The sequence below is a fragment of the Emys orbicularis genome, chromosome 3 (assembly GCF_028017835.1).
Source record: "Emys orbicularis isolate rEmyOrb1 chromosome 3, rEmyOrb1.hap1, whole genome shotgun sequence".
Lineage (NCBI taxonomy): Eukaryota > Metazoa > Chordata > Testudines > Emydidae > Emys > Emys orbicularis.
In genome coordinates, this window is record NC_088685.1 from 157,627,265 (window position 1) to 157,654,708 (window position 27,444).

General features: G+C 40.7%; 1 protein-coding gene and 4 non-coding genes across 5 annotated transcripts in view; all 5 read left to right on the forward strand.

The window, feature by feature from the left end:
- WDR43 (WD repeat domain 43) overlaps positions 1–24,724 on the forward strand; it is a 36,128-nt gene extending 11,404 nt beyond the window's left edge. The window contains exons 5-19 of the mRNA XM_065401475.1: positions 6,597–6,717; positions 7,798–7,937; positions 8,558–8,660; positions 9,637–9,701; positions 10,175–10,346; positions 10,858–10,944; positions 14,751–14,882; positions 15,429–15,566; positions 17,020–17,106; positions 19,314–19,345; positions 21,023–21,086; positions 22,046–22,159; positions 22,681–22,750; positions 23,395–23,447; positions 23,572–24,724. Coding sequence (XP_065257547.1) covers positions 6,597–6,717; positions 7,798–7,937; positions 8,558–8,660; positions 9,637–9,701; positions 10,175–10,346; positions 10,858–10,944; positions 14,751–14,882; positions 15,429–15,566; positions 17,020–17,106; positions 19,314–19,345; positions 21,023–21,086; positions 22,046–22,159; positions 22,681–22,750; positions 23,395–23,447; positions 23,572–23,715 — 1,522 coding nt within the window. The 3' untranslated portion in view covers positions 23,716–24,724. The remainder of the gene's footprint in view (positions 1–6,596; positions 6,718–7,797; positions 7,938–8,557; positions 8,661–9,636; positions 9,702–10,174; positions 10,347–10,857; positions 10,945–14,750; positions 14,883–15,428; positions 15,567–17,019; positions 17,107–19,313; positions 19,346–21,022; positions 21,087–22,045; positions 22,160–22,680; positions 22,751–23,394; positions 23,448–23,571) is intronic.
- Positions 2,324–2,401, forward strand: LOC135876928 (small nucleolar RNA SNORD53/SNORD92). Its single transcript, XR_010561338.1, has one exon. It is a non-coding gene; the product is annotated as a small nucleolar RNA SNORD53/SNORD92 (small nucleolar RNA).
- On the forward strand, positions 6,864–6,947 carry LOC135876931 (small nucleolar RNA SNORD53/SNORD92). The gene has a single exon (XR_010561341.1). It is a non-coding gene; the product is annotated as a small nucleolar RNA SNORD53/SNORD92 (small nucleolar RNA).
- LOC135876930 (small nucleolar RNA SNORD53/SNORD92) lies at positions 8,054–8,133 on the forward strand. Its single transcript, XR_010561340.1, has one exon. It is a non-coding gene; the product is annotated as a small nucleolar RNA SNORD53/SNORD92 (small nucleolar RNA).
- On the forward strand, positions 12,041–12,118 carry LOC135876929 (small nucleolar RNA SNORD53/SNORD92). Its single transcript, XR_010561339.1, has one exon. It is a non-coding gene; the product is annotated as a small nucleolar RNA SNORD53/SNORD92 (small nucleolar RNA).
- Positions 24,725–27,444: the final 2,720 nt, after the last annotated feature.

Sequence of the window (27,444 nt, forward strand, 5' to 3'; positions counted from 1 at the left end):
TTACACCGCAGCTAGTGATCACCCCAGGTAATCTAGACAGGACTTGTTAAACTCATATCTTGCAAGAACTGAAACCTTTGAAACAGAACCAGCTTTAAAAAGTAGGAAATCTTAAAAGGAGGTTTTTTCCCCTCTCTGATGCAACAGTAAGTATATTACACAGTTTTACAGAACATCATGGGACTTCACTATTAACATAGTGTTCAGTAGTTGCTCTGACTTCAGCAATATGTATGGTAGGGTTGCTACATTGGTGTGGAATCTGGTTGTGGAAGACAGACATCAAAAAATGTGAAAGGTTGCGTCAGCCTTTCTTCTAAGTAATGCACAAAAATGCCCTTTTAGCCTGACTACTGAGAATGTTTTCAGCAGAACTAAATTTGATGGAATTCCTCAGTCCACAGGATGACTACTTTCTATACTCCAGCATCCTCTTGGTTTAATAGCGTCATGTGTGTGAAACTATGAGAGTGTTTCTGTTTCCTGTTACATTGAGTGGTGGCTGAGTTACAACAGTGCAAGATTGAGAGGGGGAGTGCAGGCGCATGAGAAGACTTTTTTTGATCTGCCACTGAAACTTTCTGTATAAAAGCTTGACCACTGTTAAAACTCTTGTTTTCATCTGTCTTGCGTTGTCTATCTCAGGCCTTAACTTAAATTGATACATCTGTAAGGAATTGACTTATGTTAAATCAACATCAGTCACTCTTAAATGGATTAACAAGTGTTCATCAAAGGTGATTGCACAAATTTGACCAAACATCTCAACTGTGTGTAGACAGCACCTCGGTTTACTGCTGCTACAAAACTGGTGGAGTTCACATTTTTCTGAGTCTATAGAAATGTCTGTTGGTTTTCAGCAGCAGAATAGTGGACTCTTGTGAGATGTCTCTACAATACATATTTAGGGTAAAATTTTCAAGTGCCCTAAATGATTTAGGAGCTCAAATACTGTTTTCAAAAGTGACTTGGGCACTTAGGCTGCTAACTCATTTTTGAAAATAGGTCTTGAACTCCTAAATCAAGAAGGTGTCTTACCCTTAACCCCAAACAAACCCGATACTCTTTGAAACACACAATAGTCCTGTTTGCAATAAATTATTTGCAGTAAAATCTAATATGCAAAACTCATTTGGGTTTTAGGTTCACAAAAGAATTGGTAAGGTTTCATTCAGACTTTTTTTGAGCCTCAACCTTTCTTCAGCATTGAAAATTACACCCCCCCCCTTTTCTGTAAAAGTGAGTAGTTTTTAGGCAGAAGTTTGCTGGTTCCTTCCATTCAGATTCAAGCAACAGAACCAATGTCATACTTCTCTGTCCTGAAACTGCTGTGTCTTACTTATGATCATGAGACAGTCAAGATGATATACTTGTGCTACAGTTGGAGGCTGATGCACATCCCACTGAAGTGAATGGAAAGAGTTCTGTTCACTTCAGTGGGCATTGGCTAAAACCCATAGATCGGGCCACATTTTCTTTTGTGGTGAAGCAGCTTTGCACATCAGCACCAAAACAAAGCAGTCTGAAAATGAGCCATGGGAGGGTCACGTTAGTTTATGGGGATCCTCTAGAGCCAGCATAATGGGATATGGGTTTGGGTAAGGTAGAATAGTTGCATGAACCCGAGCAGCTTCATGAGCCTCTTAGTGATGTTAGCATTCATTAAAGATTAGAGATGCCTTCAGGCAGTTCTAATGTACACCAAGGGGACTGACCAACCAGCCTTTGGCACAGCCAGAGCAGAACAGGGAATGCAAAGGTGGTTTAAATCCACATTTGCAATTCCTTCCTGAGCTGTATTGTGCACTCCTCTGCTGCAGGTGATATTACTTGGAAGGTATTGTGTTCTTGGATGCTGAGCCATCCACAACACACTGCCATTGCAGACCCCCGACAGGGATGAGTGGCTGCATGGCTGGGGGAAAATGACCTATTTAATATGACATGGTATCCGGCCACCTACACGCTTAAGACACCCTCATTGGCCCTCCTGTAGTTTCTCAGGCACTATTTCTTTCCCCCCATTCCACTATCGCTGCTGCGATTTAGTACAGAGCAGGGAGGGAGTAGTGAGCTGGCCATCTCATGAATTCTCTCCAAGTGAAGTTCTTTTCAGAATGACTCGTTCTGCAGATGGCATTTTCTGGTTGAAGTGGTAGTTCACACTGAACAAAAGTAGCACAATACACGCTTTTGAAAATTTTACCTTAGGAATCCAGAGGATGTTCTTACATGATGGTGTAAAGTCAGGAAGTAATATTTATCCTGACACTGTAGTGTTCATTAAATCAGTTTTCCCTGCCCGTTCATTAAGCAGAATGCCTTGCTGTGATGATACCCACTTGGTTTCGCTCACTACTGATGTGCAGTGGGGACAACTTCCTCTTGGCTGTCTGAGCAGGCTGGTGCTGATTGTAATACTGTGAAACAAAAAAGAGCTGAAGGCAGCAATTGCTAGAGGGTCAGAGTAGCCGTTTATTATTTTTTTTAAATATTGCAAAATAGGCTTTGAAAATTAAAGAACAAACCATATCCTCTTGACTTGTAAGTGCCGTCTTTGATAAAGCTAGCACTCAGTAGGACACTTAAGCCTTGTAACGTTGCATTATCATTGGTGTAGCTCCACTGGTGGTGGTAAGGGTGGAAGTACTAGTGCGGACTCGCCAGCCGCAGGCTGCTCTAATGCTACCGCCAGTGGGAATTGGAAGAAAAATGTTAGTGCGGACACAGCCTTAGGTTGTCACAGGGTGTCTCAGATTCTGTATCTCAATCTGTGTAGTACTGTATTGTCTTTAAAATCGCTTTAATGCCTTTGTTTGACCACTGTTGTCGTCTTGTCAGCTGGTACAGTCATTCTTTCAACATCTAGCTCACAATGTGTTTGGAGTACAGAATATTGATACAAAGGCTTTGCCAATGTGCTGGTGTGTGTTGGAAGTTATGAAACGTATCTGGAATGGGGGTAGAGTCTCTGAAGTGATCTTAGTTAAGAGAGGGTGGGACTGATTTGGCCTCTCTCCTTTTGCTACTATATGCTGCTCTGACAACATGGCATTGGTGCAGGTAGCTCTGTACTACATATCCCAGTGCATAGGGGTGGGAGGAGGAGGTGTTCCCATAGTGCTGGGTGCTGCATAGATTCTAAGCTGCTGCACGGCCCTTATTTAGCACTGGGGAGGCTGCCATAAGTTACAGAAGCACGCAGGGCTGCTTGAGCCATTTCAGTCCTGCAGCAGCCCAGAATCTGAAAGAGACAAAGGTCGCATAAAGCAACCTTTGCCCCCCTCGTGCCCTGGGTGGTACTGCACAGAATCTAGCCAGATGTGTTTTGAAAGGACATTCTCAGAGTATGTCTGCATTGCAGCCAGGGCAGTGAGTGCCAGCTTCTGTAGACCTACTGGTGCTAGCTGTATTCTAGCTAGCTCACTAAAACTAGAAGGGAGGATGCCGTGGTGTGGGTTTCACAAGCCTGCCTGACTCCCCTGAGTACGTATTTGCCTCTGCAGCTTGCACTGAAGCTCTCACCACCGCGTCCTCACTTCTATTTTTAGCGAGCTAGCTAGAGTACAGCTAGTGTGGGTATGTCTACATAAGCTGCCATTTCACACCCCTTACTGCAGTGTAGATGTACACTCAACTATGGTGACCTGTAAATTTTATTCTTCTGTGCCATTTCCCTGAAATAATTCTTTAATAATTTAAACAGAATAGTTGACTTCTTACAAAAGCTTTAAAAGAGAGTTCAGAGTAGACATTATTAAAAACCATCAGTGTTGTGGTGATGGAAGTTAACAGTTAGTAAGTAAAACTAGGTGGTTATAGAAGATTTTTTGGTTCTCGGTAAGTCTGCCTCAGCCCATCTCTTCTCAGATAGTTCAGTTGTCAAAGCAGCAATAAGCCTGTATGTTTCTCCTAATTCTTTCACTGGAAGCCACATTTCTGGTTTTTTTAGGAATCTGCAAAAGCAACAGCATCTAATGATTAATTAGTACTGTGCAGATACGTCTCTGCTTGGTTTAATGATAAATTAAAAAAATTGTGTCAGAAGAGGAAGTTGTCTCTCTTCCCTGGACTTCTTTTTGGCTCCCCCAGAAGGGGTGGGTCTTCCTGGAGGAGCTAATCCTCATGCTCAGTGGGAACTGATCTGTATTCATATATTTATTCCTTAAAGAATTTCCTTATGGTAGCATTGATCGCAGTGGATTGCCCTGAGTTCTCAGTAGCTCACCAAGCCAAAAGTACCACAGGATGTTTGATTAGCTAATATTGCTTCCATGCAAGTCACCTAAAGTCTTGTTTTTGTAGCTCCATCACTGGAATCAACACAGTCCTTTGATCAATTCAACATGTGGATTTGCAGATGCCTGAAAAATCACAGCTAGAGGCCAGATTGTTCAGAGGTGTGGGTTTATCATGCTACCTGTATTCAGTGTCTCGCAGTAGCTGCTCAAAGCATTTAACAATGATTGCCTTCCTATCCTACATTGTGGGAATGAACGTTTGAAAGAAACCATATTCACTGCAGTTACCTGCTGTTGTAGATAACTACAGAAAACATTTGGGGGGGGGGGGGAGGGATAGCTCAGTGGTTTGAGCATTGGCCTGCTAAACCCAGGGTTGTGAGTTCAATCCTTGAGGGGGCCACTTGGGGATCTGGGGCAAAATCAGTACTTGGTCCTGCTAGTGAAGGCAGGGGGCTGGACTCAATGACCTTTCAAGGTCCCTTCCAGTTCTAGGAGATGGGATATCTCCATTAATTATATTATTAATTATATTTATTTAATTAGAATATATAAACTGAAGGCACACCAACAACATAAAAATCACACTTCTGTCTGAAAATCCCTTACCTGCAGTTGTTACAAGTCACACATAATGTTAGTGTGATTGAACAACTGAACAAAAAAAAAACCTTTTTCTTTATCCTGTCATATTTACTTTGTGTAGTTGATGGCTCTAAGATACAAGAATTTTCCCTGTTTCTCCTGTTTTTTGGAGTATTTCACACAGTAACAGGGCAGAGAAATGTTTTTTTTTCAAGACCTAGAAAAAGGTGATTGTCAAACTGTCAAGGGTCCTCCTAGAATGATCTAGGGACAGGTATGGGACTTGAAACTACTTTAAACTTCCTAAAGAGTTCAAATTGTATCCCTTTAAACAAAGATTGTGAAACTGTATTAAAACAACCCACCTGAAATATGTTTTGAAATCTCCACTGATATGAATATCGAATCTGTGATCCCGGTGTGTATCCATTTTGCTAATTCGAAGGGGAAACACTGCCCAATAACACATGTTCCAAGAGCAGAAAGATCAGACAAAGAGAACAGCAGGAAACGTCCACACTTCGTTTGGTAAGAAATGAAAGCATTGAATGGGTGTATACACTGAACTGCCTTTATTTTTTGGGGGGAGGGAAGGGGGAAACGAGGGTTAGAGAAGGGGATTAAATACAAAACCTACCCAAAAGAGCAGTGGAAAACTTCTGCTGTTCTCTCCCCTGCTGTAGCTGCTTATTGTCTGACTTCATCCTTGCTATCTGTCATCAGTATCACAATATAGCTCTTCCTTGCCGTATAGTTTCATATCTAAATATTTTATATGGAAGGAATCTTTAAATAGTAATGTGTGATTTGTAGTCATATTTTATATTGATTGGTTTAAAACATTTTTAAATGTGCCCAGAGCCGAGTATTCAAATAGGAAAGAGTCAATTTGGATGCTGTTTGCTTAGTCTTTTCCTTTTCCTCTTTGGAAGAGCATATGAAACCAAAGAACTCTGTTGAATTGAACATAGCATTGCCCGTGAAATGTACAGGCAATGAAACCTGTTCCATTTAGACTTTTCTCTTGGATTGTCAAGGATGGTGTGGAATAAATTAGCTTGGTTTTGAAGATATTCAACCTTGTGAATATTGCATTGAAGCATTTCAGAAAAAACTGTCTTAAAATTGTAACAATGAACCAAATATTTATGATGCGGTTGCGTGGGTCACTCCTTACACTGAATGAACACTGATCGTCCTCTTGCAGTTTAGTGGCCTGTGTGAAGTGTGTTGGTCACTGACTAGTTCCTAGTGGAGACAAGTGTACATGGCAACGTTTGACACTTTTATAACACCTTTATTCAAGGACCTCAAAAGTCCCTTAATGAACTAAGCCTCAATATTGGCACACAGCAGAATTACTCTGTTGGGAGAGTCTGTCCAGAAAAAGCTGAGCACACTTTCTGGGGTCTGGTGCAGTAGGAATCATGTACTACTGTGGCCCATGCTACATCTATTTTGGGTGTAGAGGACTTTGGGGCAGTCAGTCCAGAACCTTTCACCAGCATTACATACAAATGGTAAAGTATGGGCAGCAATGGACCAAGACTGGCCTTTTTATTTGATGCACATTAATATTCTTGTGTGTAAACGGCTTTGGTTGTGGGGGGACAAAAAACTAGTTGCTGTGACACAACTTGTAGCTTCTTAAATCTATTGCATTTTTCTTAGCCTCTTCAACATTGCTGCTCTGAGTTTGAGATATTAACTGGTGCCCCTTTCCTTTCTCCCTTCCTACCTTCCTCTGTTCCCTTGCAAACAAAAATCTAGCAAATGGAAAGGTGACAATAGCAGCGTTAGCTGCCTGTGCATCAGCCCGGATGGAAAGATGTTACTTTCTGCTGGTCGAACTATCAAACTGTGGGACCTGGAGACCAAAGAAGTCTACAGAGTAAGTGAATTTTTTTTTATACTGGATCTAAAAAAATCCTTCCCTGATTAAACTGACCTAGTGTGGCTAGTATTTCCTGGTGCAGCATGTCCAAGTTGTGTTGAGTATAAAGAAATAATTGTCAGTCCAGGGGCTACTGGAAGTTGCTGCTATGATGATACCTTCAACTGTGGTTTTGACATGCTGACAGTTGAATGAGGACACTAAATTCCTTGGCTGTGTCTGAGTGTGCTGTCAGTAGCCCCTGTGCAAACCAACTATTAACATAAGCTTCGTATGGCTCCTTTTCACTGGATGCCTTTTTTTGCGTGTTCTCCTAATTCTGACTCTAGAGACATAAAAAATAGACCAAACCAGCTCCTTTCAGATGTGACAATGGACTCTGCCAGCAGCATTCAGCAGAGACCCAGTGCTATTAGACTTCAGACAGCATCTTTCCAATTTTTCCAATCTTAATGTAACCGGCTACATTATTTATCTGTTACTTAGCAGGTTGGGAGGCATAGTAGCAAACATCCTGTTGTTTGGTACACAGACAAAAACCTGGTCTAAACACATGGAACTTAATTACTTGCTGGTAATCTCCAATTAAAAATAGTAGGTGCATTGACCGACCAGTATACTCAACTGTAGGCTGAAAACGAAAACAGGTCTTCATTTTCTTGTAAGCCCCGTGAGAAGATGAATAGACGGGAAATAACTTTGGACAGTAACAGAGGTACCTGTGTAACACTGCTTCATGGGGTAGTCCCACAGGGGACTTTGTAAAATACAGAAGGTTGTTGGGGAGGATGACGTTTTCTCTCTCAATGTTTTTCCCAACCTGAAATTCCACCTATCAGTCTGTCTCTTTTCTTTGTGTAACCTCTTTCATTTCTCTCTTTGATGAATATCATGAGGTTCAAGGCAGCTGGATTCTAGTTCTAACTGAAAACACTGTAGAAACATCTTGACTTATTCTGTAATACTTGGATATGACCTGTGCAGCTTGCATAATGTTCATCACAGCTCGAACATCAAAATTTTACTATATGACTACTCCTCACCATCCCATCACAAGTAAAATTTCATTTCCTCTAGAATTTCACAGGCCATGCAACAGCAGTTTCAGCGCTACTGTTCACCACGGTACGACCTCCGAATGAAAGTCAGCCCTTTGATGGAATTACCGGGCTCTATTTCTTGTCTGGAGCAGCACGTGACCGGTTACTCAGTGTATGGTATGTAGGCTTTTCTTGTGAAAATCTGTTGATACTCAGTTTGAGCATAGACTTTTCACGAAAGTATGAATTGAATTCTGTTGCTCATAGATAAACAGAAGGGTTATTTTGGTTTGATGCGATGATGATTCAACTGTGGTTTCAATTCACTGACTATAAAATGAAGATGTGAATTTCCTTGGCTGTGTCTGAGCATGCTACCTGTAGACCCTACTCAGGACTATAATACATGCTATGAGCATTGTTACATGACTGACTTCTTTGCTTTTAGTGTCTTATTTTTTTAAAAAGTGTGTGTGAAACATTCACATTTTCTTTGCACTTGGGGATTATTTTGTACAAGAATCTTGACTTTTTTTTTTTTTTTTTTAAGTAACTTATAGTTTGGGGCTAGAACACTCTTAGGATTTTAAGAAAACTTATGATTGGCATGGGGAGCTTTGAATAGTTAAAACACTTTTTAGTTGAGAAGTCTTTAATCCACATAGAGCTGGGTTGTAGATGGTCACTGTTTAGGGGATTTATAATATTGTGCTCTCCTTCAGTGATGATGCAGAGGGTAGCAGAGTAATGAATGTTTTTTCTTACTACGCTAAATATTGTGCTGTTTGTGTCTCCAGGCAGATCAGATCAGATAGGAAAGACAAGAATGCTGTGATGTCTTTTACTGTTACAGATGAGCCAATCTTTGTTGACCTAACAACGTCAGAAAGCAAAGAGGAGGTAAGAGAAGTAGTTTGAACTTGTACATTTTGGTTTAGAGTTTTCAGTGCTGATTTCTTGTTAATGTTGGAAGAAAACACTCTGGTGTGTGGTAAGCAAGGATGAGTGTTGAATGCGAATTAATGGGTTTGTTTGAGAACTGGCATTACAGACTAAGGAGTTACAAAGTAACAGCATTCAGACTTCTGTCCCTTAAATGTTTTTCAGCATTCTTGTTAATAATGTGAAAATGTTAACTGACTCTAAGATTGAAACAATTTTTAGCAATCAGTTACTTGCCACATCTTGTAGCACAAAATAAGCATGTTTCTTACCAAAATACGGTTCAGGAATTGCCATGGTTTTCCTGAAATGAGGAGGCAAGGACAATCCCACTGAATTTTGAATGAACTACAATTTAATATATTGTATCAGATATGCATTCCATAAGTCAGATTTTTAGCACGTTATGATGTTCTGCGGGAAACTTCTACATAAAAGAATCGGGGAATTGAAACAAATCTTATTCACAGATGACACAGCTGAAGCATGTTCCATAACATATTTCAGTCTCTATTTAAGCCTCTTTCCTACATCCTTCACTTTTCTTCTTAAAATGCACTACGTCAAGCCAGGTTTTCTACTTTTTCATCCATTACTGTAGAGATCTCAGATGGAATATGATATATTATATGTACACCAGTAATTGGCCAAAGAGGCATGTTATGGCTGACTTGCTATCTCGCATACACGTTCTTCCATAGAAACAGCCTCCATGTAGAAATGCTGAAAATCCTGCTTTATTAAACACTTACCAAACCTATGCCTCTCCACTTGTGCCCAAGCCATTTTAGTAGGACTGCCTATATGAGTAGTACTTCAGTAGGTTTAATTTTAAGTTCCTACCATAGTAGCATATGTTAATTTCTCATGAACTATCAATAACTGGGCGTTTGTTCTGATCTAATAAAGACCATATATTGTGACTTTCTTTCAGCCAGTGAAGTTAGCAGTTGTATGCAGAGATGGACAGTTGCATTTATTTGAGCACATCTTAAATGGGTAAGTTGGTATTTTAAAAATTCAAAGTTCTTTATCTTAACCTTGTATTTTAGAAGAACCTGGGGATACTGCAAGGCAGTTTGTAGTCATTTCCAAGTACGGTCCTGTTCGGGTCTTAAACCGTTACATCCTGGTCATAAGATAGGACCCAGTCGCGCCTCAGACACGATGCTTATTTCTCAAAACTTGTGTTCTATAAAGTTGGTATCTTGGATATGGAACTGTGGGGTACCGTTATCTAGTGGCTAGAGCAGAGGACTGTGAAAATTAGTTCCTTGCATTCTACAGTCAGCTCTGCTATTGACTGTCACATTAGACAAGTTGCTTAACCTCCTTGTGCCTCACTTAACCCACCTTTAAAATTATAAACTGTTGAGATTGAGTTGATTGGAGAGCTGATAGAAGGTGCTGTAGAAAGGCAAAGTATTCTTGTTTTTAGCTAAATCTGTTTTGATGAAATCATTTCTTTTCAGATACTGCAAAAAGCCCTTAACATCAAATTGTACTATCCAAATAGCAACGTCTGGAAAGGACAGTGACGCCACGCCAAAACCAGTCCCTATTCTAGCAGCTGCATTTTGCTCCGACAAGCAGTCATTACTGCTTGTGTATGGAAACACCTTACAACCCATCATTGAGAGAGTGGTATGTAAAGCCTACTCCATTTGCAACCTAATGTTTTGTAAGCATGTAACACAAACTCCCAACTACTCTCTGAATGGAGGAATTTTTAATGTGGACTTGCGTAGCGAGGTAAAGCCACTCTTTCCTGTGGTGTGTCCAGTGCCCTCAGTACAGCTGTCTGAAAGGGAATTTTGATTCTGCTTTCTTTTATTAAATACAACATAGCTAATGTTGGGGGTATTTCCTGCTGTTCCAGCAGGCATTGTTGACCACTCCATTGCAGCAACTTTAAAACTGGTGTTAATAAATTAAGCTTCAGTTGAAGGTCCTCCATTACCTGAACAAGTTCCCTTGAAAGACATAGGAATCTGGTGACTTGGGGAAAAGCAAAGCAACTGCTTTCCTGAAGTAACCGAAATTTCACTTTACTGATAATGCCTGCTAAGTTATTTCTAACCTGTTGAAGTAGCTTCATGAGTCACAGTGGTGTGTTTAAATTATGTGGACTGTTTCTTCTCTTCTCCTGTGTTAGTCCTTGAACACCACCGAATCTCACATGTGCTTGATAAGGGATGTTCAAAAGACCATGGCGCTTCAAACAGAAATGTCTGTAACAAAGGTGAGTGTTGTTTGAAACATCATCCTAGTCCCTGTTCCGGTTTTATATTTATCAATACTACTAAACCTTCCATTTTAGCAGAGAAGATAGGGTTCTACATTGAAAAAAGAACAGGAGTACTTGGGTCACCTTAGAGACTAAGCTTTCGTGCGCTACAGCTCACTCTGAGGAGAAGTTCAGTAACAAATAGCATTCCTTGAACAAAATGTATCTCATTGGCTTTTACTAGTCCTAGCACACAGTGCTTAGATGGAGATAGGGTATTGTGGACTAGGACTACTACTGCCTTCATCTCTATGCTCAAGATTAGGCATCTCCAATTTTTGCTAGTTGGGGCAGATCCTTGGGTCATGAGAAGTTGCCTTTGCAGCCCTCAGTTGGGCAATGTTTGGGTGTTCTTGTTTAGTATTTCTGTAAAATTAATCCTGCCTTTTTTGTAGATTCTTAAATCAGGTGTCCTGTCTTTTCTGTGAAGTGGCCTTCATATGTTCCAATTCCCAGGGATACAGCACCTGGGAATGTGAACTTGAAATCTTACACAGCAACGTCTGTTGAGACCATTTTTCACCTCTAGCCCATGTACAGGGTTCACAGCGTATTAAAAGGGGAGGGTACCTTGAAGATACTCATCAGTAAGTGGCTTTTGGCGAAGGGTGCTGTTGTATAATTCCAGCCCCCGCCTTTGCAACTTTGGAGTCTCAGCTTTCTTCAGGTTAAGAATTTCTGAATTAGTGGAAAGAACAAAAAGGCAGTTGAGGCTGCTCCCCCTTTTGTACCCTGGGAACCCTGTATTATGGTATGAGTTGGCCCAGTGGACACTGCTCAGAAGATTCCTGGCTTGTAGACTCAGTGCACTTATCCCACAAATCTAAATGTATAGAGGCAGCATTTTCTCAAACTACACTTACTGATAACTCTGAGTTGAAACACCGAGAATCTGTGGCACACTTAATTTTACTGTATGAGTTGGCTTATTGGGTTTCGGACTACTGCTACATCTCTGGGTTTCTGTGAGCCAGATGTGGGCTTGTGTTCTTTTGTAGTCATGAAGCCAATGATAGATGCACCAAAGTGAAAGCTATAGGGAATCTTGGGCTTGCTGTGATGACCTTCGTCTTGGTTTCACTTATTGCTGAATTCCATGAAGACACATTTCTCTTGGCTGTCTGAGCACGCCTTCTGGAGAAGAGTTCCACGTGTCATGCACTTGGCACTTCCCTACGAATATCTGTAGCTAGAGTAGGTTTCAAAACCACATCTGCTGTACTGTAACAACCTGAAACTGGAATATCTTATTTTGCCTACTATATCTAAATCTTACTAGAAGTGAGGTGATAGATGGAGTTTCCTACAGTCATTATAGTAGTCTGTATTGGTGTAGTGACAGCCAGTGCTACTGCTTACTGGGAACCTATCGTATCTCAAAGCAAGAAGGATTAGGTCAGGTCAGTGCTTGAATGGATGACCTCTAAGTAAACAGGTTTCTGCAATAAGTGATTTATTGGAATTCTGTATGTATCACGCTTCCCTGCATCCGCACTGATCCAGAATGATCACTGTGCTGCTGGATGTGCTGACTTTCAGTTGAGACTTACAACTCATCTTCCTTGTGTTCATTAAAGATCCCATGGTGTTTCTTTGTGTGATAAAGGGTTGCTTATTCAAGCATCCTGGCCTGATTTAATTCAGATACTTGTATTCTACCTCCCTAAATGAGAACCATTGCTCTAGGATGCAAACTTACTTGATTGCACCCCCCCCTTCTTTTTGTCTGTTGTAATTTATGCCCTCTCTCCTGCCGCACAAGTACATATACAGTAACTCCTCGCTTAACGTAGTTATGTTCCTGAAAAATGCTACTTTAAGAGAAACGATGTTAAGCGAATCCAATTTCCCCATAATTAATGTAAATCGGGGGGTTAGGTTCCAGGGAAATTTTTTTTCGCCAGACAAAAGACAGACAGACACAGTATAAGTTTTAAACAATTTACTACTGTACATAGTAATGATGATTGTGAATCTTGGTTGAAGGGATGGGATATTTCCCAGGGAATACCTTGCTGCTAAATGATGAACTAGCACTCGGCTGAGCCCTCAAGGGTTAACACGTTGTTAATGTAGCCTCACACTCTACAAGGCACTATGAATGAAGGGAGGAGGAGACACAATAGACGCATGGCAGTGGCTGCAAACATTCCCTGCGGAAACTGAATGTAATAATGAACCCACGCTATCCCACTGGAGCGCACCACTCCCTCCACTTTCCAAAGTGCTGGGGGGTGCATGTGTGTGTGAGACAGAGAGACACATCCTGTGTGTGAGAGAGAGCATTGCCCGTTTAAGTACGCTGACTCCACTCTAAATACACTGCCTTTTTAAGTAGATCAGCAAGTTGAGACAGCAGCTGCTGCCAGCAAGCTCCCTTCGTCCTGGTCCTGAGCTGTCGAGTCCCCACCCTGCTCTGTGGAGATGGGGTACAGGAGCGGGGAAGGGCACCCTGAAATCAGCACCCCTCTTCCTCCTTACCCCCTGCACAGCATTCAGGAGGCTCCTGGGAGCAGCTCCAAGGCAGAGGGCAAGAACAGCACACGGCAGTGTGGGGAGGGACATCTGAACTGCCTGACAATTGATAGCCTGCTGGGAGGCTGCCGCACAAGGAACTTAGGGAGCTGATGGGGGCGCTGCTGACCAACCCTGGTTCCAAGCCCCCACCAGCTAGCTCTAACAGGCTGCTCTTTCTGCAAGCAGTGGACAAAGCAGGCGGCCGCCAAACAATGTTATAAGGGAGCATTGCACAACCTTAAACGAGCATGTTCTCTAATAGATCAGCAACGTAACAATGTTGTCCCAGTTAACGTTCTTTCATTAAGTGAGGAATTACTGTACCAATAAAAATAAATCAACATGCAACTCTCACTAAATATTAAAAACAGTAAGTCATTGATTCAAACAGAGCCAACGATCTATTGTAATGAGAGCAAAAGCAAAACTGCGACTGTGGTTGATGCTTCCAATTAAATGTGCACACCACATCGTAGCAAACGTATTAACGTACAGATGGCAGCCACTTTGTATAATGCTGTGCAAGCTTAACAGAAACCCATCAAAATGCACACCACCATCTAGAGTCAAATGCACAGTGCCATCTGAGGACCTGATGTGTCTGGAGGAATCAGCTTTGCTAGTTATTAATTGTTGTGGGTAAAATGTGTGCAGGAAGTTTTTAATCCCCCCCCCCCCAAAGCTTATCAGCCCCTCCGCACCCTCCCCCTCCCCCGAATACATGTACCTCCCCAAGGGGTCTTGCCCCCCGTTGGAGAACCTCTGACCTAGAGATCCACTAATTGCCCTAAACTGTTGTATGGTGCTGCTGTTAAATGGTTGCTGACTTTCAGTGGTAGATAGGGTGATCCCTGTTTGAAGGTGTTAGATTTTCTACACTTACTATATATATATTTCCAGCAAAGATGCAAGTGTTTCTGTTGTCAAGTGTAATTAGGAAACACTTCCTCTAGTTGAACACTCTGGAATATAAATAAATGATTCTCACTTGGTGTATAATTAGCCCAGTTACAAATATTAATTGAGTTAGTTCAGCAAATGCTCCACTGGGATCAACTTTAAACTTCTTTATAGGACTTTCTTGTCTTATTACCAGACATGGATTCTGAGAGGAGATATTAATACATGGCAGGGAATGATTTTACCATGTGTGTGGGTCTGAAACAATAAACCAATGTTTTGGACTACAGAAAACACACCTGAACATGTTTCCTATTCGTGTGTGGATGTCTCTTTGTCACTAGGTAAAAACGCCTGTTCTGAACAAAGAAGCCAAAGTTTTAGTGCCTGGAATTCCTGGACATAGTGCAACCATCAAATCTCAGTCCTCTGGAATGCAGAAAATGGAAAGCAAAAGAAAACCTGGAGACAAAGAGGTAATCAAAGTGCTCTTACCAAACAGTAATAAGCATGCCAGATTGGACTGTATTTCCCCTTTTGGCCAAAATAATCACTCAGAGCTAACTGTTATTCTATCACTTGATGTGAATGAGCTTCATCTGGGATGAGCTCCCCTGCAGCTGTGAATGATGGCAGCCTTGCATCCAAGTCCTACACGTTGCCCACAAATCTACCATGTTGTTGAAGAACGTTGTATTCTTGCCTTCTCTCTGCTAGAGCAAGTTGCTGGGCTTTGAACCCCCACTTCTCAACACAGATGCCATATTCCCCGTCTCCAGCTCTGCTTGCTCCTTCCTTCCTGAATGTCTCTGCTATATCATGAGAGATGAGAACTTGTCCTGCCTAAAAAATATAGCAAGATAGGACTTGACATCGAGAACTGTTGCAGAGGGTTCAGTGCTCTGCTTCAGCTGGTGGCTCAAAAAACACCTCTGAGAAAACATAATTGATGGAGTCCGAGCCTTATGTATTTGGTTGCAAGTTGGTTTAAGTGACACTGCCCATATTTATTTCTTCTGCAGGATAGCATTGAAGACCGTCTTGGTGCAATGGATATTGATACTGTGAAAATAAAAACAAAAGGTGGCCTTCCACAAACTGACAGCTTTGCGGTGCTTTTGGTTCAGGGCTTGGAAAGCAATGATCCTAATATCTTAAATGTAAGTGTTATAAGAGCACCACGTGATGCTCAAGTTATTCTGCTTAGACTTGTGAAGTGGTTTCTTGTGCATACTAGGCTGTATGACTAGTGTTAAATTTGCCACTTGCGCTCCACTGCTTTTTGCATTATCCCACTGCCTTGCAGCATAGAAACAGTAGTGCCATTATGTTTACCTGTCACATACATTATTTTAATTGATGACATTTGCTATATTTTTTCTATTTTGATCTGCTTTGCAAGATGTCTTCTGGATGTCCGTCCCCTCCCCCCCCCCCCCCCCCCCGAACCCCTGGATTTCAAAGCTAGTCGGTTTGTGTTATACAACATAGAAATGTAGGGCTGGAAGGGACTTTGAAAGGTCTTCATCTCCCACTGAGGCAGGACCACATACAGTATATCTAGACCATCCCCGGCAGTTGTTTGTCTAAATTATACTTAAAGATCTTCAGTGATGGGTATTCCACAGCCTCTCTAGGTAACATGTTTCAGTACTTAACTATCCTTATAGTTAGAAAGTTTTTTTTTCCTAATATGTAACTTAAATTTCCCTTGCTGCAGATTAATCTGATTGAGTGTTTCTTGTTCTACCTTCAATGAACATGGAGAACAACTGATCACCATTCTCTTTGTAACATATTTGAAGACTGTTATCAGGTCTCCATCAGTCTTCTTTTCTCAAAACTAAACATAACCTTTCCTCACAGGTCAGGTTAAAAATAGTTATCTAGCCATATAAATTCTATAGTGTCACAGTTCACCTGTTCTTCCATTAATATTAATAATGTGTCACTTTTTCCTTTGGGGTTTGATTAGAGCATGGTTTCTACTTAGACCTGACTTGAGATCTGAGTGGATATGCTTTGGATAAATAAGTATTGGAGGGCCCACAAGTCAGTTGCTGTTGGGTGTGTGTAGGAATAGGAGTGTTAAATTTAAGAGAAACTTGGTGCTGCATTGGGAGTCCTGAATCTGAAGTCCTTTATCCACAGGACAGGTGGAACACTGACAGTAGCAAGGAAAACTTCCTTGCCTCCTCCAGTGTGCCTCAATCTTAACATGGAGTGGCTACATGATGGATAAAATGAAGCTGTGTCCATGACCCAATCATTCCAGTATTTTTTCATGAGCACTATATTTACTGAAAAAACACCTTTTCTGTAATGTGCAAACATGCTAGTAGCTTTTTTGCATATCACTCAAAGAACTTGCTTGTCTCTTTAGAAAGTGCCCCATTAATGACAACGCTGTGCTCATCTTCTCTCTGGCACACATGTCCTCAGACTTTACATACAAAATCAGAGATTTGAGCATCAGAGATTCAAACCTCATCTTTTTCTGTCTCCTGTTGTTCTATGCCCTGGAGATATGTCCTTGGTGTACTTGATTGTATACATATGTATTTATTGATGAATGTTTCTCTGATCTCATATTTCCCCCCCCTCTTTTCACAGAAAGTGCTTCAAACAAGGAAGGACGCTTTAATAAAGAACACAATAACTAAGATACCTGTACATGCTGTCATTCCATTGCTGCATGAGGTAGGAGAATTACTGCTGTAGAACTTCTGCTGTTGTAGAACAAGTTAACACTGGGCTTTTCCTCTTGGGAAGTCCAAATATACACCTGCTTTTACTCCATAGAATCGGTGTGGAGGTTATCCAGTATTGAAGCAGTTTTTGTCTTGACTCTGACAATTGTCTCCTGAGGCAAACATATGGAAACCATGTCATTCCCAGAGTTGGGCTTATCCTCCTGGTTGTGTTAACGAGGTATTAACCTCATACTGGTGTGGGCACTTATCAGAGGCCAGCTTTGACTAGTCTGACTTGTCACTGAAAGGTTTAATTCAGGAGAGCTGAGTCAGGTTCTGTGTTGCTCTGAAACCATGCAAAATAACTGCACATTCAGTGGAACTTGTCTCACTGTCAGTCCTGCTAGGGATTAACTCTGGTGTTTTTTTCACAATAAAAACTGGGAAGATGGTTTTGTGAAGACACTGGCCTAGGACTCAGGAGATCAGAGTTCAGTTCCTGGTTGTGCTATCTCCTTCTTCTGTGACTTCCTTTGAGACTATGGGTGACTTAATGAATATCTGTGCCTCAGATCCTCATGTATAAAATGGGGATAATTATCCTACCTGAGAGGGTGGTGTGAGAATAACTCCATTCATACTTAGAGGTACTCAGCGATACTACAGTGATGGGGACCTTATACATACTTAGCTGGCATGGTAGCAACAGTGTTGCATTGAACTTGTACTTCCAGTTGAGGGTGAAAATTTTGTTTACGGTGCTTAAGTCCCATTGTCAGAAGTGATTTAGGAGCCCAAGTCCCATTGACTTCCAATGATACTTGGGTTCCTAAGTACCTTGACAGGTTTCAGAGTAGCAGCCGTGTTAGTCTGTATCCGCAAAAATAACAGGAGTACTTGTGGCACCTTAGAGACTAACAAATTTATTAGAGCATAAGCTTTCGTGGGCTACAACCCACTTCTTCGGATGCATATAGAGTGAAACATATATTGAGGAGATATATATACACACATACAGAGAGCATGAACAGGTGGGAGTTGTCTTACCAAGTCTGAGAGGCCAATTGGCCTCTCAGACTTGGTAAGACAACTCCCACCTGTTCATGCTCTCTGTATGTGTGTATATATATCTCCTCAATATATGTTTCACTCTATATGCATCCGAAGAAGTGGGTTGTAGCCCACGAAAGCTTATGCTCTAATAAATTTGTTAGTCTCTAAGGTGCCACAAGTACTCCTGTTATTTTTAAGTACCTTGAGTCACTTTTGAAAATTGGTTTTAGAGCCTAAGTCACTTAAGCATTGTTACCTTTTTTAATCCCAATTCTCTACATGTATTCAACTAGGTTTGAAAAAACCCCACCACTTGTATTTGGACTGAAACGTCTCATGTGTAGCTTTACCCGGAAGTGGATTTCTCTTTTGAACTGATAACCCATTCAGACACTTGAGTTACCTGAATGTGAAAGAAGTCCATTTTGTTTAAAATTAAGGCATGTTGTCTGCTTTTTAATACAAATGGCTTTGGCTTGATGGTAACCCTGAATGAAGAATGCTGACTCTGCCTTGTTTTGAATGTTAAACTTGCACCAAGCATACACGCTGATACATTGATTCTAAGTAGGTACTGAGATTCAGTGTTTCTAATATAGACCCCTCTTTGAGTGATCACACTTTCCGCTATGTGCGAGTGCATTTGACTGTGTTAATCGGGGAGAGGAAAAGACCTTCACTTGACAAGTATATCCTTTCCAGTGCTTGAAACGTTTTACTTGGTGCTCAGCGCCCTTTTCCTGCAACAGTAGCTTGTCTTATCAACGTATCACCTGTGCAGCAGGTGCTGTAATAGATATTACATATAGTGAGATTTTGCATGCACAGCCACAGAGGGATTCAGTTCTGGTTCTTGCTGCCATCTATGACCTGGTTTCCATGTGCACTTGTAACATATAGTTTGACTCATATTAGCTTCAGTACTGTTACTGTAATGAAGCTCTGCTTCCCCAAAAGCAGTCAGTGCACTGAACAAGGACATAGTGCAACCAACATGAGCTTCACAGTGTAAGTCTTATTTAGCGCTGGTGATTTCTAGCAGACTTTAAATACCTGAGGATTTTTGTGCCCTGATTTCTGGGCTGATATACAGATGTAATGTCAGGATGAGAACTGTCATGTATACCATACTTCTAAGTGACCTCATCTTTCTTTCTTCAGATTACAAAAAGGTTGCAAGGCCACCCGTACAGGTAAGAGAAATGATTCACAAGGAAGCTTAGCTGACTTTTAAAGGAATGGTGCTTTTTCATTTGTTTGGAGAAGGCCCATGGTAGTGATTATAAAACTATAGCCTCATGAAAGGAAATATCTGACTTGACTGATGGAGGTTCCAGCTGTTTGGGGGCGTTTGTCTGAACTCAGTCTGTTTGAGAAATCATTGCATACATCAAAATGTAGGAGAAATGGAAAAGGACGTCTGAGTATGGAAACAATATTCCCTTAACTCATTACCCACTGGACTTCTGGCCGCCCGTATCAGCAGTTTATAATTAAAACAAAATAGTTAAACTCACAGCCAGCAGCTAAAACCTACAAGTATCCGTATACAAATAAAGCAGTAGAGTTGAGGACAAATATCCAAAAACCTGTTAACTCCAGCAAGAGGACCGGGAAATACAGGAGGGCAGGGAAATGAAGCAACTGCATATGTCCATTTTGTGATATTGCATATAAATAATAATTCTGTTATCACACACAAACAGATAACTTCAATAGGTGCCTTAATTGCCCTAGAGAGAAATGGCTAAAACTTAGGCATTCTTCTCATATTTTTGTTAAAGAAACAAAATATGCAATAAATGCAGTGAGATTTTTGAATGAATATAATACACAGTAGTACCTCTGAATAAACTTTATACTGAAATTTTTTTGATTGTGCACTTTTATTGTGTTAATAGAAGAGACATTTTGCTCAGTGGAGGGCTTCTAAAATCTCAGTTAAATTGACCAAAAATCTTTGTTAACCCAGTGGCCTTTTAATGTTTCAGAAACTCAGTTAAAATCCTTAAATGAATAGGTCAGCCATTAAGAAAGGTGTGTGTGTGTGTGTGTGTGTGTGTGTCTGTCTCTCTCTCTCTCAATAAAAATATGAATTATGAAACTGCTCTTAATAGTTGGGTTAAACAAGTTGCACTTAGAACATACTTGTTCACTGCCTTTCCCAAATCAGAACGTCCCTTATAACCTGGAGTGGGGGCGGGAAGGGTGGGAGAAGTGTGTGTGTGTGTGTGTGTGGTGGGGTCAAGTTCTCAGATTTAGTTTCTGGTTTCAGAATTAAGACAGTACATACACTGTGAATATTTGTATAGCTGTCAATATGGAGAATTAATATGTATGGTTTACAAAGATAAATACCACAAAGGATAATCTAATCTGAATTGTATATTAACCCATAAATCACAAAATAGTAAAACTTGTTCATATTGAGAAACGAATTGTTAAATAACTACTAGATTAGTCATCTCAGCACTATGTAGAACCTGTTCTATCAGTACTGGGACTGTTTTAGGACTCCCAGAGCTATCTACTCTGTTCCTATGTTGGGATGCAAAGTTTACTCCATAATTTGAAGGAAAGAAAAAGAATGCTTTAGATCTTTGATCAATCTAAACTTGTCAGGGAAGATATTGGAAGCAACAACGAAGAGCAAATTTAGTATAACTCAGACACTTAAATGACTATTCCAGTTCTAATGGAACTGTTTGTCTCCTATCTGTGTAGATGAATTGTTCTTATTTCTAGCTTGGCTTCTCTTTTCTAAAACAAAACGCTGAAGCATTTTGCTTTAAACCATTTTAGCGGTCAAAACACAAGGTGTTCTCTTGGCTACACTCATCTTTGATTTATTCTGCTCTTCTCTCCTCCAGTGCCTCACAGATGGTCCGGTGGCTAAAGTCTGTTTTCACTATACATGCATCCTACCTTTCCACAGTAAGTATCTTGCTCTACGGTTGATGCTTGCAGCTAACTAAAATGTACCTCTGTTCTTGTTTTGCTATTGCTCTTCCATTAAAAGTAAACCCTCCTAACATCCTAATCTGGTGCTACTACTGTCTAAATGAACCTCCCCCAAAAGGATGTTTCATGTCATGGGCAACACTTTTTTTGCCACAACATGCTATAAATTACCTGGTAGCTGGCATTATCCAGTACAACCATTAGCACTAAATCAAACTGATTAGCATGCCTCTGTTAGTTATGGACCTATACACAGAGCTGGCTTAATATATGATGTTCTAGCCTTGTTGGGTGAACTTCCTAAACAGAAATTGCCCAAGTACTTTCCTACTGCAGACTGACTTGAGACTATCTTGAGTGCAGCTAGCTTTACTGCATAAAAGAATGCTGGAAATGGAGTATTAGCTGGGTGTCATGGATAAGCTAATGCAGGAGCATTTAGCCTCTTGGCTTCTGGCTTCAAAGCCTACCACAAGTGAAGGATGAATTTAGTCTTGACCTAGTGATAGAAAGCACTAGTTTGGCACAATCGGTCTTCTGTTCCAGAAAGGTCTAGGTCTACAATATGGGAGTTTGTGGGTTAGGATTGATGTGCATTGACATTCCCAGACTCTCAGCTGATACTTGTGCAGGTCCCATTCATACTAGCCCTTCCCATTAGTTCTCTTAATGCTGTAAACCACAATCAAGTGAAGAAGGAAAATTAGATCTTCATGAGCTGAAAGTGGATGAGAGCCTAGACAAGCATTGGTTTAACAGACTGCTTGAAGTAATAATCGTTCATACATAGTGAAATCTCAGTTCTCATTTTGTCTGAGAGGCAATGTGAGCAAGGACTCCGTAGGCAGCACCTAAAATGCAGTTTAGAATCTTCTTATGAAGTGGAGGAGGACAACAAAACAGCCTCATTCTTGTGCTTTTTCTCTCTAAAGTTGCCAGACCTGGTTCCCCAGCTTGGTATGCTGTATCAGTTAATGGAGAGCAGAGTAAAAACATTGCAGAAGCTCTCTCGCCTCCATGGAAAACTCTATCTTATCATCACCCAGGTAAGTTCAAGCTATAAACATTGGGGTATAAGATGGAAATGTTGTTGGAAATAGTGGTTGTCTTCAAATCTGATGCGACCAAACCTGCCATCCACAGCTCAGTACAGTTGCTGGATAGTCACACTGATAATGCTGAAGGCAGCACAGTTGATTAATGAGCATCTTGCTACTGACCATATTTTTCTAAACTGACTTAATATTACTTAATTGGGGATGTGTGTTCATTGAAGGTTCAGTCACATTTTTCCTTCTGATTTATATGCTGATCCTCAAGATTTTTAGACTGGAAATAAGCAGGAGAATTTTAAATCACTTAAGATGCATCTCTCTTCTCTTTAGTATTATAACTTTTCTGCCCATCCTAAATACTCAGCTGTTTTAAAACTATAGATATGGATGGAAGAATAAAATCCAGGCTTGATGGAGATTTCACTTAAATTGTGATGAGTTTTGTAAACACTTGGTAGGTTTTAAGGTTGGATTACATGACTGCAGTTTTGTGATTTGCAAATCTCTTTCAGGTTGCAGCACTGGAAAAAATTCAGGATGCAACTGATATTAATCAGACTGCAAAACTAGTGTATGAGGAAGGTAAGCAGAAGACTTCCTGTGGGGTTACCTTGAGAACAGATCGAACCATTGTACACTTGGTGTAGCTCAGCTCCTTTACTAAGGTTACAGCTAACGTTTGCCAGCCATCCACATTCCAATTCTGTGCCTCTCGCTGTGTGATCTACCATGGAGGTTTTGCTTGAAGACAGTGGAGGGGAGAAGGTGGTATGGAGTTGTCAAGTAGCTTTTTGGTTGGTTGGATTTTTTCCTCTCCAGTTATGAAAACCCTGGTGGTAACTGCAAGTCCAACATACTGCTTAACTCTAGTGCCAGGAATCCAGATTTGTTGGCCCAGGTCTCTAGTACAGAATGCACCTTTCCTGAAGATGAATCACTAGAAGACGCTTCCATATCTGTCCAGAATCCAGAGGATTTAAAATATCTGTAGACCTGAGGTTTGGGTCTTATTCAACTCTGAAATATTGTGCATAGGATGATGATGATTGAGCAACAGTGCTTGATTTATACTGATCAAAATAACTGAACGTTCAGTTTTGGTAGATGTCTTAAATGGCACAGCTAGTTAATATATGTAGTGGCACATGATCTTGGATTTCATTTGAGTAAAGACTGCATCAAACCTGTTGTGTACTCCTGACTTATGTAGCATTTTCCATTTACAGAATCCTCCGAGGATGGTTCTGAAGATGAGATGATTGCAGATAAAGATTCGGATGTAAGTAAAATTCTTTGTCCAGGACTTCTGTCCTTCACTTGACTGATCGCAGGAGTATAGGATTGCAGAAATGCTTGTACCAAATATTAAGCTGTTCCTGTCTTTTTTTGTTTGTTCGTTCCAGGAGAACTGGGATGAAGATGAAGAGAAAGGGGAGCAATCAGATGAAGAGAAAGGGGAGCAATCAGATGAACAAGAAATGGCGGCTGAAAAAGAAATCAATGGGGAATCTGATTTGGACCCAGAAAATGAAAGTGAAGAAGAATAACAGATGGTTTTAAACAAAAATGAAACACCTATTAAAAGAAGTGGGCTGCCAGAACTCTAAAATTCTGGATCGCCTTGCTGAAAGTTGCTGTAGTCACATAGCCAGGCATGAGTCTGCACTCCCCATGTGCAGAGGCACTTCTGGGCACTGTGCATTCCTGAATCCAGAATGTTTAACCATGCCAGCCTTCTGCCATATCCCTGAGCTCATATATAAAATTTTTGCCATCTCGTGGTCAGATTACGCCCGTCTCATGGACAAGCATATTTGTATTCAAGTGAAATAAACTTGCCACCGCCATTTGTGTGGTAAACTTGTTGCAGCTTTACATTGAATTTGTTTAAAATATAACAGATCAAAGATCAGACTATACCTTCTCTTCTCGCTTCAGTTAGCGATAGCAAGTGGGCATCCTGCTGCATTTTTTCAAAAAAATAAAAATAAAAATAAAAAATATTTTTGTAATATTTAAATTCACTATTGAATTTCTTCATTTTCTCCTCATAGATTCACCCATGCCTTGGCAATGTCTGAATGCCAACCTGGTTTCAAACAGCTTTTTCTTTTTTAAATAAAATTGGACTCGACTTTTATATGTATGTATAAATCTATGGCTTTTTTTGTGCTTCAGAAGGACATTAGAACTATCAGTGGTTTCTAATTTGTTTTAATTGATCCTGTATATAAGTTTAACGCTGACCCGGGAAGAGTCTCCATCTTTAGGGGGAGGGGGAATGGAAAAAAATTAGGGGAGAGGGAGGGTGAATGCTTGTGAATATGTAACGCAAAGTGTATACGTTTATTACTGATTTTTAATCTCTCAGTGGCAGAACAAGGATTGCTATTTGCTCAGCTAATGGAAGCTGAAGTGGTATAAACACATTTTAAGAGCAAGATATGGTAAAGGTTTGAGCCATTCACCAATATAATGTACAGTATATTTGTCTATAAATGGAGCTGTTGCAACTAAATACTGCCCTCTTTGTAAAGTGAATAAATATACATCTCCTTTACCAAGTACTTGTTCTGTAATATATGTGGGGATAGAAGAGGTGGTGTGCTTGAGGGAGTTGTCTCATAAGCAGGTATCCAGGGGAAAATGCTGACCATGTTCTGGGCTTGAAGCACATCCAGTGGTAACTCAGATTCTCAGCTCCCTATGTCTTTAGCTGTATCTGCTGGCTTCACCGACACAAACAAGCATTCACTACATTTGACTTCCAGGTGCTCTGAGGGAGAGCAAGTTGGATTCTCTCGTGTTCTGCATGGCATTGTCCGCCAAGTTCACTTCAAAATCTTATAGGTGAAGTTGGAAGGCAGGAGAAGCATGGCTTGTTTTTTCCCAATCCTAGGTGATGTTTCAAAGTATTGTCAATTGGAAAAAATCTCCTTGGTAGCATAAACTAGGCGCACATTATACCTGTGCCATGGAGAGAAGGTAAATACAGAAGCCCTGAGGCCTTGCCTGCACACACTCAGTTACCAAACTAAGCTAAATTGATATGACCATTGTTAAACAATGTGTGTTCCCATGGAGAGGTCTGTGCCAGTTTAAATCAATTTAAAACAGATTTTAGTGAAACCATTGCAACTTTTGAGTGTTGGCAAATCCAAACTCAGAAAATCCAGTCCCATTTCAGAGCATAATGGCACTTTTACTGTTAGCTTTTCTTCATATCTGTTACATTGAATGAGCAGTTTGTATTTAAAGCAAAAAAGGTAGCAGAATGCTTATGGAGAGACACTTCCAAGAGTGGTGCATGCTTAATACATGAAAACTGCCCACAGGTGGCTTTTACAAACTAAATGTGAAGTCTCTCCCTCCCTTCCTTTCCTACCCCCAATAGTGGGACCATTTCATTATGGCTGCTGTTTGTGGTGCTGGCAGTAACTCAGGTGATAATGTTCTGCCAACTGAGAAACTTGACTGGCTAAGTGATCGTATCTGATTTATGCTCTTTGTGTAATATGGGATTCTGAATGTTTGAACCCCGTCCAGGCTCTTAGGAACTGAATGTGCTCCCATAACTTACAGGAAAGGTAATTTTCCTGAGGTGTACTGTTATGTCTCAGATTGGACCTATGACATTGATATCATAGGAGTTCACTCTTAATGAGTTCATTGTCTGGGTGCCTTCACTAGCACCACGTATTTAAACTTTGCAAAGTTGGATTGCACGTAATTGGTTTTTCTGCCTTGTGATATATCTGTCTCTGGTTTTGCTCTTGCTTGTGGGACCCCCTGTGGGAGTCCTGAGTTTGATACAGGGATAGGAAAATGCTTTTCTGCAGCTATAATTTTTGGATGAGTGCCAAAAAAATTTGCTTGTCCAAATAGTTAAAGGGCTAATACCTTGTGATCTGCCACAGCTAGAAACAAAGGCTGTAAACCATAGATTCTCAACCTGTGGGGGACAGAAATCCAGAGGCATGACCATCCCTTTCTAGATGGAAGGAGGGTCCTGAACAGAAAAAGGGTTTCTGGTATGGAAAAGGTTGAGAACCACTGCTGTAAACAACTGTAAAAGTAAGGCCTGGTCTACACTGGAAAAGATTAACTGCTATATCTATGCCTGCAAACCCTCTAGTGTAGACACAGTTATACTGATACAAGAGTGTTTGTTTTTGGCAGTGTAGATTATACTGGTTCAGGGAACAAAATAAGCTATACTGCCAAAACACTTTTATGCCAGTACAACCATCTACACTAGAGAGCTTTACTGCTATAGCTATTTACTTAGATATAAAAATAAACACCTTACATAATTAATATACAATAAATATAATTAAATTAAACCTCAGCAGCATTTAAATCAGTTCTGCAGGGATTCCACCACCCATCCATCTATCCACTTCAGCCTCTATGAAGTGCACCCTGAGCATTCTTCAGAGACTCGGTCAAAGAGATGTCTTTGGAGATTTTCTGGGAAGACTGCCAGATTTGGCTATTATGGACCAACCTGTGTCCTAAAAAATCATATCCTTAACTGACATAGCTATGCTGGCAAAAAAACAAACCAAATCAAAACAAAACACTTTCTAGTGTAGACCTGTCCTATGGTTCCAAGCTTTCCTGAAACACACAGAACTAATACTTTGCATTTCTCGAACACCCACCATTTGAGGATCTCAGTGCGTTACAAACATTCATTAAGCCTCATATCCTGACAGGTTGTACTGTCCACCATAAAAAACTGTGCACCTCGGTTTCCTCAAAGTGGTTTTAAGTGACTGCCCCAGATTTGCCATGACTGGGCAAGACACTAGAATAGAGCCTAGACTTTCTGATTCCCTGTTTCAACCACCAATAATACTTAGCTCTTATACATTATTCTTCATCAGTACATCTCAAAGTGCTTTACAAAGGAGATCAGGTCTCATTGGGGAAACTGAGGCACGGAAGTGAAGTGACTTGCCCATGGTCACCCAGCATACTAGTGGCAGAGCCTTGAATAGATCCCAGGGGGGCTGAATCCCATTCCAAGGCTCTATCCACTAGGATACATTACTTTTCCAAAAAAAAAAAAAAAAAAAAACCTACTTGATTTCTATAATGCTAAAATTGAAGTTGTGGAGACTATGGGACTAATCAGAATAGCCTGACTTTCAAAATGCAAGGGTCACCTAATTTGTATTTGGGATTACTGACTTCAGCAGGAAAAAGCATAGAGCCTGCACCTGCTTTTGTTTTCAGATGTGAAAAGGTACTCTTTCAGCATGACCTACCTG